The 15367-nt window shown below is 38.6% G+C and overlaps 1 protein-coding gene across 6 annotated transcripts in view; it reads left to right on the top strand.

The window, feature by feature from the left end:
- amot (angiomotin) overlaps positions 1-15367 on the top strand; it is an 89071-nt gene that overhangs the window by 18636 nt on the left and 55068 nt on the right. For all 6 annotated transcript variants that reach the window (XM_032575770.1, XM_032575774.1, XM_032575773.1 and 3 more), the window contains 5 exons: positions 399-543; positions 2845-2937; positions 3359-3504; positions 12160-12309; positions 12836-13032. In XM_032575770.1, the coding sequence (XP_032431661.1) occupies positions 399-543; positions 2845-2937; positions 3359-3504; positions 12160-12309; positions 12836-13032 (731 nt within the window). The remainder of the gene's footprint in view (positions 1-398; positions 544-2844; positions 2938-3358; positions 3505-12159; positions 12310-12835; positions 13033-15367) is intronic.

The following is a 15367-nucleotide window of genomic DNA, read 5'->3' as shown; positions in this document are numbered from 1 at the left end:
ACTTTAGAAAAATGTTTAAGTGTAGAAATGTAGTCATTGGAGTTTCTCCAATGTGGTGAAGACAAGCTATGTACATCCCTTTTCCAACACACTTGAATTAAATGAAGCGCTCCTTACCAGACCTCTGCAGAGCTAAATGACTGCTGGTGAGTGTATGTTGGAGCATAGATCTAAAAGTTGCAGGATAGTAGCTCTTGAGGACTGGACCTGGACACCTCTAGTGCAACCTATCTTTTATCAGTACATCACACTATTGAGTTGCATAAGAAGCTCAAAGGTGGTAAGGGGACTATGTTAAAAAAGAACTTGTGTCTGGCCATGAATAGCTCTAATAATTGATACTAAGTGGGTATACATCAATGAATCAGTCACTGAATGTATGCTTTGTTTTTGGGTAGTTGGAAACAGAGATACAGCTAGTGTCAGAGGCCTATGAAAACCTTGCCAAGTCTTCCTCTAAGAGAGAAGCGTTGGAGAAAACTATGAGGAGCAAGTTGGAGCTACAGGTGCGCCGACTCCATGACTTCAACAGAGACCTGCGAGGTGAGAGCTGAGAAAAGGATTAATTATTTACTATGTTGTAAAAATGCTTTTGAAAGCTAGACAGTAGTTCATTGTGAATTTTAAATGATAATATCATAATTCAGTCAAAAATAACGTAGATCTAATTATCAGACAATATTAAGCATAAACAGGTAAATATCCACATAAAGAACATTTATTGAACAAAACATGGATATGTTACAGGTGAGCTTATTGTTCATTTGTTAGCTTTGGAATTTCTTGAGTTAACTGAAGTTTTCTAATAATCCATTATTCCCACCCCACTCCATCATCCTTTTTTTTCACTCATCATCCATGAGCTCTAAAGTCTGGGTGGCTGCTTTTAACATGAGTAACTCATTTTGCAACACCACAAAATAACTTGATAAATAACTAGGAAATAGTCTAACATTTCCTAGAAGTTACTCAGCCATTGTCTACAGAATACCCACTGACCACTTAGTGAGGTTCACGTTGGTGGTTCCTAGTTAGACCCACTTCTTTTTCTTTATAACTGCCTTAATTCTTCATGACATAGTTTAAACAAAGTATTGGAAATATTCCTGAGGTTTTGGTCCATAATGACCTTACATCATTATTAAAGATATAAGGTCATTATGTCAGGTGCACATCCATAATTCAAATGTCTTGTTACATCACTTCCCAAAAGTGCTGTGTTGGATTGAGACCTGATAATTGTGGAGGACATTGGAGTACAGGTATCTTGCTGTCATTCCCTGGTAAAGCAGGTAGACTCTATTTAATCATTACTCACCAGATACTATGAGTTCCAAATTGTATCAAGCAAATATCTCTCACACCATTAAACCACGAACAACTTAAACAGTTGTTGCAAGGTAGCATCAATCCATGCTTCCATGTTTTCTACACTAAATTTTGACCCTAGCAATTAAATGTTTCAGCTGAAATTTAGATTTGTCAGAGAGGGTAACGGTTTTCTGTTTTTTTGTTATTCAGCTTTGAGGAACTGAATTGGGTGTTCTGCATAGTTACAAGCTCACTGTATATTTTCTGTTCTTTGAATAATTCATTGTAAACCTGAGAAATGGTTGTGTATAAAATTTCTAAAAGATCACAAGTTTCTGAAATAACTGGTTGTGAGTTACAGTATGTCTGTGTACATGCTGCTAATGGTGGAGAAATAACTTACTCTTCCAGGAAAATCATTCATATGCCATCATCGCTGGCGATGCCTGAGCATTCCTGGCAGACTCTGTTATCAGAAAAAAGTTGTAGTGTAACAGAGAGCAAGAATGAGAATAAGCACAACAGACACAAAAATGATTGACAGCGCTAAGAACCTCCTCCTGGCTCTGATTGGTTGTTTCTAGTTAGCACTGGGAGAAAGCAGAGGAGCTAGATTTTTTCCATAGATTATCTGAGTCATACCATACTGTCACAACAATGACAGTTTCAACACATATGTGAAAAAATATTTTTTGTAAAAGTTACATATTGCAGCTTTAAGGTTAAAAAAAGAGTGATGAGTAAGGGATTTACTTCAACATTTTTATGTTGAAGTAAATCTTAAATAGTTTTCTTTTGCAATTTAGGGTTGCATTTCCTCTTCGGCTCCCATCCAGGAACCTTTACCACAGTTGGATGAACTTTATACATTTTAAAAATATTGAAAATTATTGTCTCAGGAACATGAAGCAACTTTGAGATGAACTTGTTTCCTTTACTTTTAACATGGATATCTATCATTATGTTTCTGAACTCCTCAATCAGCTCTTGCATTTGCTTTCTCTGCTCCGTATTGGTGCGGTAACCCAATTTGTTTACTTTAGATGGTCTGAATGAAAACCTTGAATGCTCCTGTCATAATATGATTTTATATTTAGCTTAAAGCGTAGCTATAATGCAAGTGTTAGTCGTCTCTTTATGGGTACCAAGAAATTTAATTATATTATTTTAACATATCAATAAAATAATTTTTAAAAAAGTTTATTTTATAACTTTATTTTCTGTGTCTCATTCCAAAGGCATGTGGGTATACATTTAAAATAACAAATATATATATTTAAGAAATAAAGCATTGTTGTAATTCGCTGTAAGGGTAATCTAGGCGTCTTCAGACTGAAATGTAACCACAGTTTTTATCTCTCATAAAGGTTAACAAAAAATTATCTTATCCAAGCCATTGGGTGACTTTTCCCACTTTTTAGTAAGACTTGTGACAACTTAGCAAAGTGTTAAACATGACAGATTTTTAAATGATTATTAAATTATTATTTATTTATGGATGTCATGATGCATTTGTCTCATGTTATTTTAAAGAGCGCATGGAGACTGCTAATAAACAGCTCGCCTCTAAAGAGTGTGATAGCTCTGAAGACAATCGGAAAACCATCTCCCAGCTGGTTGCTCAGAGTGAGTAACAGACACACACACCCACACACACGCACGTGACTCTGCAATCCAATTGTGCATTAGCTTAGAACATTTTTGAAACAATTCTGAAATTAGATTTTGTGTATTAAAATTTGAAGGCCATACCATGATTGCTCCAACTTGTAAGTAAATGCATTTTTGATTTTAGAAGTGCCTTCCAGTATTCCTTTTACTAGAGAAAGTTCTTTAGGGGTGTTGTAGCTGAATCAGCTTTTATTGATCATTAGATTTGTTGGAACTAAATTAAGCTGACTATAGGCAAGAGCCATGAAGCCAATGAATCAGCAGAAATTCTGTTTTTAGGCAGGATTCGGTCTATATGCTTCAAAATACACAAAATGAAGGGGTGCTTTATACATACAATGACTATAAATGTTTTTATTTTCTATTATCCATTAAGAAAAAGAAATTCTGCGGGAGAAGGAAAAGCTGGAGATGGAGCTGAATGCACTGCGCTCAACTGCAGATGACCAAAGGAGACACATTGAGATCAGAGACCAAGCACTGAACAATGCCCAGGCAAAAGTTGTTAAACTGGAGGAGGAGGTGAGAAAAATATAGATTAACTTTGTGTCCTGATATATTACTAAATTCTCTCAACAGATAAAGAAGAGGAGACATTCTATTAATTGGACCAGATAACTGCAAATGTGGATCTTTGGGATTTACTTCACCCGCATTTGCTCTGTAGCAAATGCGAGTGTTCTATTACAATGTCAAACTAGAACTGCAAGCAGTTATAATGGGTTCTTCATCCAACCCATCAGGTCCTCCCCATGCACTGCCCCACCCACTTAGACATCACTTGACATGCGTTTTAATATGTGTTCCATACCCGGAATCGAACCTGCAGCTTCAGAGTCCATCACATTACTCAGCGAGCTATTTCACTGTGCTTACTCATGTTGGCTGAGAAAACAAATTCAAAATGCATTTATTGATCCCGCAATGAAATGAAGTGAAATACACAGCTCAACCCAGAATCAAACCTGCAGCCCTTTGATTCAGAGTCCATTGCATTACTCACTGAGCTATATTGTTTAATGCACTCATGTGCATAGTAAAACAGAAAGAGGAGATTCGCTGGCATTTGATTTAGCATTGAAGGCACAGGACTGCATTATTTTAAGATAAATCATACAAAAATCTTCATTGTGAATGTGTCCTGGTCAGTCCCAATAAAGTATACCTGGAATAAGCCATTAAAAGTTGACAGGAGTAAAATGCACAAATGAAGCACCCTGACTTTGATGTTGACTGGCTATACTGTTGTTGGCCCAGATAAGGTGGGTTTGGCACCATCATGTGGCCAATTAGGATGATTACACAATGTGGTCAGATCACACTCCTTTATACTTCCCCTGCTTATAACTGCTTTTCACATATAGAAATATTGAAAATGTCCCTAAAATGTACCAGTTTGAGCTAAAATCTGAAAATTACACCAAATAATGAAACTTGCTTCTCCTTTATAATATATTTTTATGCTGTTTTGTTGAAGTATGAATAGAAAAAATTTTGTTGTTTAATGTTGTTTTTTCATTTGGAAAAACAATATTAAACATTACGAGCACTTAATGCACAGGTGTCAAATTCAAGGACCGGGGGCCAAATCTGGCCCATCGTTTCTTTTTATGTGGCCCTCTAGACTCCATATTACATCTATAAATCCTTCCAGTTTCTCACAAATCCGCAAAATTCACACAAAATTAACAAATCTCCACATTTTTTTCTGATTTTACTGCAAATTTTCTCAAAATTGGTCAAAAACATCGAGTTTAAGTGACAGTTTAAGATCAGTTACAGTCGGCCTGTAACTGATAAGGCGTCGGCGAGTAATAAAACGTCACATTTAACATTATATGTGCAAATATCGTAAAAATTCCTCACAAACATTTATAAATTTAAGAACATTCTGATTTTTGATATGCCCCAATATGAAAATGAGTTTGACACCGCTGACTTGGTGTGAAAGTTTGATTCGCTGTTATTCAAACAAAGAAGCTCAGATTCTTACTAGACTTTGAAGAATGACTGAGGCTGATGTGTTCCAGTTTGTGAGCAGTTTAGTTAGGATTGAGGAAGATACAGATTTTTGTGTTGAAGTCAACCGTTAGAAAAAACAGAGTGAAGCATATGAAGATAGATCTATACATAAAGTGGATGAAATGTTCAGAACAATTCAGAGAAAGCATCCTGAAAATTTGAGCTCATTTGGATGAATGTGTAATTTGTTTTAGATTTTTTTTTAATTTTGGAGGTCAGGTGTAGTACTTTTCACGTTCTTGTTAATAATCCCCCCATACTTCAACCAACCATGACCATATTCAAAATACAAGTTAGGCCAGGGGCATGGACGTATGTGCAAAGTTTGGTGAAAATCTGATCAGCGGTTTTTGTGTATCAAATTTTTTGTACTTGGTTGTACAAAGGAAATTGTAAAATGTTTTACAGTTCCAAAATTATGGGCAATTAAAATTTGCAGCTACGTATGTAGTGATGTTTAATTAGCTGTTATATGTCGTAATCAGTGATTGCATAGTTACTTTGAAAAAGTAACTTTAATCAAATTACTGATTACTAAGTTACATTAAAAGTAACTTTTTTAGTTACTTTCAGCAACTTCTGACAACAACGCTGCGCCACCTGTGAAAATTGCATTAAGCTTTGCCAATACTTAACTGCAAGTTATTTTATAATGGTAATGTCAACAATATTTCCCCATTCATAAGGTTTACCTGAAGGGGAGATTGTTTAATGGTTACAACAGTACAAAGAAAACTTTAGTAATGTTTGCATGTTTGGTCTGGAAAACTCTAAACAGGATTTTAGAGTTCCCGCTCTCCCTGCCCCAGCGTCCAGGTTCTGTGTTACGGCCCTGCGTTTGTTGTCAGAGCGCAGCACACAGCACTCCTCCTGCGGCTCCACAACTCAGATGGCCTTCTGCACAGATTTGTGACACTTATCTAAATATCAATAGCATTTAGTTGTGAAACTTTATGGACACGTTCATTCGTGGCTGTTTTCACGTTTATTGTGTTCATATTAGTCTCGATGTTTGCAGTTTTCTGGTGTTGCAACACGAAGCTCAACATCAGTCACAGCAAATATATTAACTTGACATTAACAAAGACACAGCGAGACAGATCATCCAGGAAATGATGAACAGGGAGAGTCTGACTAAAACTAACTGGAGGTCAGACAAATTCTGGGGCTTATTATGTGTTTTTGCTTATATATCAAATAAGCAACTTCATTTTCAAAAACGAGCCAAAAATATGCAACCCGTGACTCATTAACTTTGGAAGTGACTTTAGAAAAAAACAAGCCCAAAGCTGCTTATAATAATCGAACTTGGCCACAGAAATTCAAAATAGTTCTTGTTTTTCAGCAACAAAATGTGCATCTCCTTCAATTGTATATGTTTCTGTCGCTGCTGACACTGTTGCATACAAACGGCGATCACACCCCCAGACACGTAGAGGAATTAAAATTTAAATACAAAAGAAAATAGTAATACACATTGATTTGGATAAGTAACTTTAATCAACGCGTTGGATTTCTTGTCACTGAAAAAAGTGGTCCGAAGTCAGTAACGCGTTCCTGACATCACTGGTTGAAATTGGGCAAAAAATAAAAAATTTGCCACAATGACTTTTAAAAAAAATCTTCTTTAGCTGATATTGGACCAAGTTTTATTGGGCTCAGAGTTGATCTTAGGGGGCGAGATTGGTTTTCGCTAATGCAATGTTCGTGGCTCTCTGGTGAGAAATAATCCAGACTAAAAACTTTCGCACAGTGACTCATCTGTTGGAGAATCTTTCTACGAGACTATGCCCATATCAATTTTGTTCATGGGACATGCCATTTTTGAGTTATAAGCATAAATATTGCGCCACCAACAGGTGCACATGCCTGAGTATGTGTAAATGAGTAGCGGTGTGAGTGTTGAAGCCAGATGCCAAATAAAAGTTGTAAATAAGTTCCGGGCAGGGGGTAGGCGGCAGTATCAGTTTCAGCTAGGAATAACATATTATAAGAATGGAAAAACGGAGTAAAAACAATAGGGTTCTCTGCTCTGCTGGGAGCAAGCGAACGGTCATGCCTTGCATTGGCTGTCCACTCGCAGGCTCAGAACCCTAATAAATAAGGGAAAAGGCCACAGCCCCTGCCTTATGCTTTAAAGTAGTTGGAAATAATCTGAAATAAAGCCATTTGTTCTGACTTCATCCACAGATCTTGAACTTTGATCCATCTACAAATATTTGACCCAAATCCAAATTGTTTTAATGCTGTAAACAGGTAAATCAACTCTATTCTGTTGAATGTAGGGATGCTCTGATCAGGTTTTTTGCTGCCGATTCCGGTACCTATCACCTATCACTGCCGATTGCCTGGAATGGCTGTTAATTTTTTACTTTAGGTATAAATGATGCTATGTTATCTGGCAAAATGGAAAAATTATCTGCCAATAAATTCATCTAATTTAGACATAATTACAGAGCCCTCTTGGGGACATGGAGAAAATATTTTCTTTTGCGTTACCTCGCAAAACATTTGTGTTTCTCATGATTTGGAGCTTAAGAGATGGTGAGGCAGACGCAGTGGACCCAGGTAATGGTGAATATGTTGATTTAATGATAAAGGTGTACAGAAATCCAGGCAGCACAGGTGAATTAGGAGACAAGGAACTCAACAGTGGTAGCACTGGTATAGAACTAGGCAACAAGAACAAAGACATGACACAGTATTGACAAGGATTCGACAAGGAACAAAAGACACAGGTGGATTTAAATACACAGATGGTAATCAGGGAACATGAGACACAGTTGGAAGCAATCATGGTGTAAACGGGATAACAGAGACTCAACTGAATACAAAAGCCTAAATAAACCCACAGAAAACCCAAATCCTCACAGTACCCCCCTCTCAAGGCGGCTCCAAGAGGGTTAGGGTTAGGTCCAGAAAAAAAAGTCCAAAACAAAAAACAACCCAACCAGGGTGGGCTGAGGGGCGCTGGACGGAGGGCCAGAGTCTAAACCAAAAATACCATGAAAGAAACAAAACAAACTGGGTCCAAAAACAACAAAACACGGTCAGGGCGGGGCCTACAGTGAACTGTCCAGTGGATGATATAGGAGGCAGACCCATGCTGGCCGGTCCAGAGGCCAGGAATGGCGCAAGAGGTGGACTGATGGTGGCGAGTCTCGAGGCCGGGAACGGCTCAGGAAGTGGACCCATGGTGGCGAGTCCGGAGGCCGGGAATGGCACAGGAGGCGGACCTGTTGTGGCACAGGAGGCGGACTCCTGGAGTCTGCCTCCAGGCCTCCAGGTCAGGAGTTTCGCTCCAGGTCTCCCTGGAGTGCCGACAGACTGCACAGGTTTGTGCTCAGGCAGCTCAGGAAGGCAAGGCTCAGGCAGCTCAGGGTCTTGGAGGGCACTGAGAGACTCACTGGAGGGCTCGCTGGGAGCACATTGAGACTCACTGGGAAGCACTGGGAGGAGACGAGGAGTCAGTTGGAGGAGAAGAGGAGTCACCGGGAGGGGCGGAGAACCCACTTACTGGGGCGGAAGGTGCGGCTGGTCTTTGTGACGGAGGGGAGTCTGGAGCTGTGGAGGAGGATGGAGATCAGAAGATGGGAGTATCCGGCATTGGCGGAGGTGGTTCGCCAATTATAAGAGCGAAAGCTGCTTGGCAGTGCCACTCCGCCTCCTCCAAGGATGGTCCATTAATGGTCCATCCATCCAATGGATGGACCATTAAGTCCATCCATGGGAAACGAAGTAACCAGTCCCGCAGGGCGATGACACATCTGGTGGCTACCTCTAAGCGTCTCTGGGCAGAGCAGGGATAAGCCACCATATCAGTAAAGTCTCTTACAATCCATTGAAGAGGTTTAAGTTTCTCTGGGTTCATTATATGATGTTTCCTTCTTTCTTATTTTCTTTTACTTCTTGTAGCTAACCTCACCATTTCTTTTGGTCTGGTCTTCTTATAGTGGCTGCCGTATTTTCTGCTTTAATACAAGGTTATGTAAGGTTTTTCCATGAATGTTAATATCTCGTTGTGAAAAATCTGATGTATATCTCTTTCTTTAGTATAGAAATGCACCACAAACACACGATATAAACAGAAACTTTCCGTAAGTAGGAAAGAAATAAAAATATATCCAAACTATCTTGACTATTTGCGGGGTAATGAGACAGTTTTGTATCTCTACTGTGCTGGTAGTCTGAATGGTAAAGGGCCGTTTTCATGTGCAGTTCCATCTCAACCTTACACAAACGGACATAAACATGCAGCGAATACATTGAGTTTCAATCAGTTTTTTTGCTGCAAAGAGTTAATAATCATAAACACGTTTTTACAGAGGCTTTGTTAGAGCCATTTGAATGAAATAAATAATTATTAATATGACAGGAGCACGCGGCTTTGACACTGGGGTGGTGGGTGCGTCAATGTGGGTGTGACTGTCACCAAATATGAATGGGAAGGTTACTGGCGTGCTGGCTTTGTGTGTTTGAGGACGCGGCACTTGTGCATTGTTTGTCCTGGTCAGTCTGTGTCACAGTCCTTGTAAAGTTTGATTCATGATAATCAAAATGGAATAAATTAGTGATGGTGAGATGAAGCCTCATGAGGCATTGAACCACTTGAGCCAACTGGTTCAGAAAGGGTTCATTTCTTGGAGCTTCATGTGCACACGAAACCACCTACTGGCCAGGTGTATAATCACAGCCAGCTGTATCTTAACACGTGTGATGCATTGAATTTTTGTCTATTATGGCTCTTGGGAATGACTTCACAAAAGGTGTAGGACGAAATCATTTGTCTACATAAATTATGTATACACATATGTGTATAATAAAATATTGTTTGAATGTATTCTCTGTGTGTAATTATTCCCAAAATAGTAGTGTCATGTGATATGGCATGTTGTGTAATAATGTTTTTCTGTGACTCTAGAAAAATGGCATGGGCCTAATCAGGCAGAGGACAGTGAAAGTGCTTGTGGAACTAGGGAGGAGGTAGTGAATAGGCTAATGCTTGTGTAACTTGGATGATTTCATGCATTTTTATTAAGAAACAACAATTTCTCCACAGTTTTTGGTTTCAAACGATTTCTCTTTTTTGACACTACATGGATGAGGTGTTATTATTGTACCCCAACTCCTTGGAGCACAATAAACACCTCACCTTTACAGAAAATAAGAAACAGTGAAAAATACAGTTCCTCATAAGCAAACCTAATGCATCTGCAAATGTTCAGTTCACCTTACCTTGTTAGGGCTTATCAAATCGAAATGTTCCCACATAGGGGAAATCCTCCTCTTTCTCGCCGGTTCCATCCTACTCCTATCCTGTCCTCGCGCTCCTAAATCTCCTATCTATCTATCTCTCTCCTAAACTCTCCAAACACCAAACTAACTGTCTCAAACTAAATAACCACTATTCAAACTCTGCTATCCAAACTATCAAAACTCTATCCACTCTCTCAACTGACAACTCGCCTACAACAACCCACATTTTGAATGGAGCCTGTGGGGTTTCTAAAGCTGTCAAACCCCGCGCCAATATCTGAGCCACTTCCCGAAGCAGTCACGTGGTACAGCCAGGCAGCGAGGCTTCGTACGTCATCGTTTTCGGCTCCTCCCCTAAATGAAGCAAGCTTCGATACGCGCTTTACGGAAACGTCCCCCAATAACTCGACACACGCCTCGAAGCCTCGGCACATCACGTAACATCACTAGAATAAATCGATAATTGTGACAGAACAAAGAAGTGACCCGGAGATGATTGACACACTCGTCGGACAGATGAGATTCCCTGAGTTAACCCAGTGCGGCCCTCTGTCACCATTTCCTGCACATTTAGGCTCTTTAAACATGTATATATTTGAAATATTAAATTGACATTCATGACTGTATACAAAATAGACCATCAAATATTGAACGCAAAACTTATTGAGAGGGAACACAAAAGTATTGCGAGGTAACGCAAAAGAAAAAAAATTCCCCGTGTCCCCTGGAGGATTCTGTACATAAATTTACATACTTTAATACATATAAATCTTTTGTTTGTTTGTTTGATTTACATTCTGCAGCTTTAAGCAGATGTTCGGTGTGAGAGTTCAGTCTGGTGGAGGTTGAGCGGCTCTACATCTGTAAAATATTACTACCAGTAGCTCGTAGCGGCGGTCCAAGAGCGAGCGCAGAACCAGCGTCTTACACCGCTAGCTCGTTGACTTAAATTATTTTTCAGGTTATTTGTTTAGCTTTCTGACCGTCATGCTCTTCCGGGTGAGTTTTGGTAGTTGTGTGCTGCTTTACCTGCTACCTGGCCGCTCCGGATGTCCTTTTTTCCTGCATTGAGCCTTGATGTAGTCAAACTCCGTCAAGTGTTTGTTTTTTAAATGCCACATTAGATTCGTTGTGTTGATGCATTTTGACGTGCTTCACTAATGTAATTGTCAACACGCAAATTCACTCTCAGAGCGTTATAGTTACGACAGGATTTATTGTGACTGGCCTATGAATGAACAGGGTCCTTAATCTCTTTTAAGTGGGACTGAGTTTATAGTTTGCATGAGCGTTTTTGACAGCTTTTCATTTACCAAGGATTCATTGTAAACTGACTTCAGTATAGATACGAGTTTTGAAGAAAATCTCCTGAAAAACTCTATGGGTAGTTTGGTAAACTTTATAGCTCGCTATCAAGTGGTTGGAATACTGAAACATATGACAGGCTTCAGACTTCTCTTCTCAAAAGATTTTGAAAGCCAAGTAGCATTCTCCTTCCACTTCAGACCACAACCTGGGGTCCAAACATAAAAAAAACATAAAAAATACAATGAGAGTTTGTTGAGAAAAAGTTGAATAGACATACATACTGTACTTTACAATGCTTTTGAAATGCACCATCATACATTTACACACAGTTATGATACTGAATATCTATGACGTTCAATCCTTCATTAAGTTAATTTCTACACCGTCAAATTTTCTTTTTGACACCTCTAACATGGATAAGAACATCTGGAGAAAGTCATATTTTTTACTAAGTTGTATTACTTTGTCTCACACTCTGCTGAAGAGGATGGTTGATTATAAAGCCTTTTATTTTACTGTGGCAGAGAACAAAACACTAAAAGCGTCATTGACAGTAACTTAAAAGGAATATGTGTCTATATGTATCTGCAGCTTAAAAAAAAACAAGTTTATGTGGAGAAAGTGGAAAGGATGCAACAGGCTCTGGCCCAGCTCCAGGCAGCATGTGAAAAGAGAGAACAACTAGAACACCGTCTTCGTACAAGACTGGAAAGAGAGCTGGAGTCTTTACGTCTGCAGCAGGTAACCATTTCACAATTCTGTATTGCTAAAATATCTCCACAGTTCTGTATCAACCTTGTGATATTTCACTGCTAGTTTCTAGCTAAAATTAACTATTGATTTATATGCTAAATTCAGAGCAGTTTTTTCTTTAAACCTAAATGCTCTCTCATATGCACAAGTGGAAGGGAAGGCAATGTAGCTCTCACTCTGATTACAAAACATGAAACCTGTAATCCACCACAGTGATAACAATAATGTAATTTAGTTTGCTGCGTACTGTTCTTTGAGCTATGCTTTTCAGTTGATAATGATTGCAAAGATGAAGCTGTCTTTGGATCTACTGCTGTCCAAAATACTGCTGTTCAGATTTTAACTAACAAAACCAAAACATTGATAACAATGATGGAGTATAGAGCTATTATAAGGAATACTACCTCAGACTATCGGAGATGAATGTGTGAACTTTTAGAAAATGTTTTTCTTGTGTCTTCTGCATGTTTTGTTTTTTTCCCATCAATCTTCATGTGTTAATCATGCCATTCAGCGTCAAGGAACCTCACAGAGCAGTGGCTTGGTGACATCAGAGTACAATGCCACAGCCCTGATGGAGCACCTAAGAGAGAAGGAGGAGCGCATTCTGGCTCTGGAGGCTGACATGACTAAATGGGAGCAAAAGTATTTAGAGGAAAGTGTAATGAGGCAGTTTGCCCTGGATGCTGCCGCGTCCGTTGCTATGCAGAGGTGAGATTTCTGCAGTTGAAGACAACATCAGGTTTCAGGCCTAAATTTTGTCTTGTGTATGAAAATCTGTTTTTCTTGTCTGTCTTGTTTTACAACATTATGACAACTGGTCATAATGCTTAGTTTGCACCATAAGTTGGAAACCAAGTACAGGCTGACTCTTTTCAAAGCTCGTGAAAAAACTATGTAGACAGTTCAAATTCAGATTTCCCCTCAATCTGACGGTCAGAATACTGAGTTTAAGTAACTGACAATTACAGTCATGATGAAATGACAACTTCCTCCCTGGACTTCTGTGGACATTGACAAAAGGTGAATAGAGAGCAAAAAAACTAGTGGCCTTTCTGTCAATCGGCTGAAGTTAAGCCAGCATCATTAGGCAGTTTTCCATTAGACCATCTCTAACCTGTTTGATCCCAGTCCACCCCAGCCAGAATCATTTTCCATTAGTAGATCTGACCCTGCTCTGGCTGGCTGTTTTCTGATTTTCGTACCTAGTTCAGGGGTAGTACTAGCCGCACCGAGCCAGGGATGGCACCGACGCAATTTGATTGACAGCTGGCACCATTCCCTGATTGGCTCGTGATTACCTCACAGCAAACTCCAGAACAATACTATAGTTTAGCTGTGGAGAACGGACATGCCATCTGCTATCAGAGAGCTGCTCAAGTAGCATATTATGAGTTTAATCAGGAGCATCGCCAGAAACACATGCTTTAAGTTTTGCAGGGCTGTAAGCAGCTGCACTGTAATAAATCTCTGTAAAATCTACAGCATGAAAATACATTAAAGTGGCTGGGTTTTGAAAATACAGCTCTTTATTGTGATCTGAAATGCGTATGGAAAGTATATGGGACTTGATTGGACCGCTGGATCACGTGCGGAAATTTACAGCTGTACTGTAAATTTTTAATGAACAGTTGCATTGTGGGATATTTACCAGCTGGAGGCGAACGTTCACAGGCTAGACGGCGTGGCCAACAATGACTTTCACCGGGTAAGTACTTTTAAATAAAAACATTATTTTGCAGTTTTGTGTTTGTTTGTGTAAGAAAATATATTTTATGTGGTTATATTGAGCTACTCTTGCTTGTTTGCTAAAGTTAATTTTGGTTATTTTTCAGCTAGCATTATGTGCAACACAAGTGCTTTTTAGTTCAGTTCACCTAGAACAGTGTTTGTCACCCTTTTTTGGGCCAGTGCCCCGCTATCAAAGAATTTGTAGGCTACTTTTCACCGAATATTATTTTATTATTAATATTACTATCACTATTGTTGATGTTTTGATTTTTATGGTTGTTTCTGGAGTTATCGTCCAAAATAATTTCCCAGAGAGTCAGAGTGGAAAAAAATATTCTTATGTGCAATTTTATGATGTTAGTTGTTAAATATTGCACAATATGACCAGATAAAAGATGCACAACAATACAAGTTTGAACTTTGAAGTATTTGCAAAAAGACAGTGCTCTGCAACATTAAAACATGGGTAGAACTGCACTTATGTCAATCATAACTCTTCTTATGATTGACATAAGAAGAGTCAATCTTCTTATGTTTTTGAAACACAGTGTTTCAGTGTTTCAGAAACACTGAAACTCTTCAGTGTTTCTGTCAGTTTCTGGTGGTGCAGCTACAGAGCTGCCTTCAGGAGAATGGGACATCAGAGTATCATCCATAAAATTTCACCCACATGGCATTTACTGTGTAAACCAGAGCTTTCAGTGGAAAAGTAAAAGTTCCAGAACCTTTTATTGGCATATAAATATGGGACTGAAACATGGATTATATCTTTATACTGACCTGTCTATTGATTTATAGATTAATAGTTTTACTGGACAGAAATTACAAATCCTAATGAGTCAAATTGAAAGTGTCATGGAGTCATGAACAGCCTTGTGATATTAACACTGTCATGAAAAATAATATTGAAGAAATAAATATATAAAATAAAATCTAATTAAAAACATAAATAAGCGATAAGCTCCTTATTACTGTTATGCTCTGTAAAATATATTTCTTCTTAGATGTGGTCTCAACAAACCCATGGCACTTCAGTAATGTTATTTGACCTTTATGTGGAAACAGTGTCTGTTTATTCTTGCCATATAGTCTTCTGTGTTAATTATTGCTCGAAAGGTCTTGCCATACCAGTTTATTCCCTGTATTTAATTTAGTTTCTTAGTTTATTCTTGCATTTAGTTCTTCATTCCTTTTTATTTAGTTTTCTTTGATTAGTATTATCCTGTCTTGGTTTATTGTTATGTCTTCTTTAGTTTTTTTTAGTGTTGCTAGTTTTATTTGATCGTTTTATTGACGCTCACCACCAGTAATCTAA

This window comes from Xiphophorus hellerii, chromosome 11, assembly GCF_003331165.1.
Source record: "Xiphophorus hellerii strain 12219 chromosome 11, Xiphophorus_hellerii-4.1, whole genome shotgun sequence".
NCBI lineage: Eukaryota > Metazoa > Chordata > Actinopteri > Cyprinodontiformes > Poeciliidae > Xiphophorus > Xiphophorus hellerii.
This window is presented reverse-complemented; position numbering and strand designations above follow the sequence as displayed.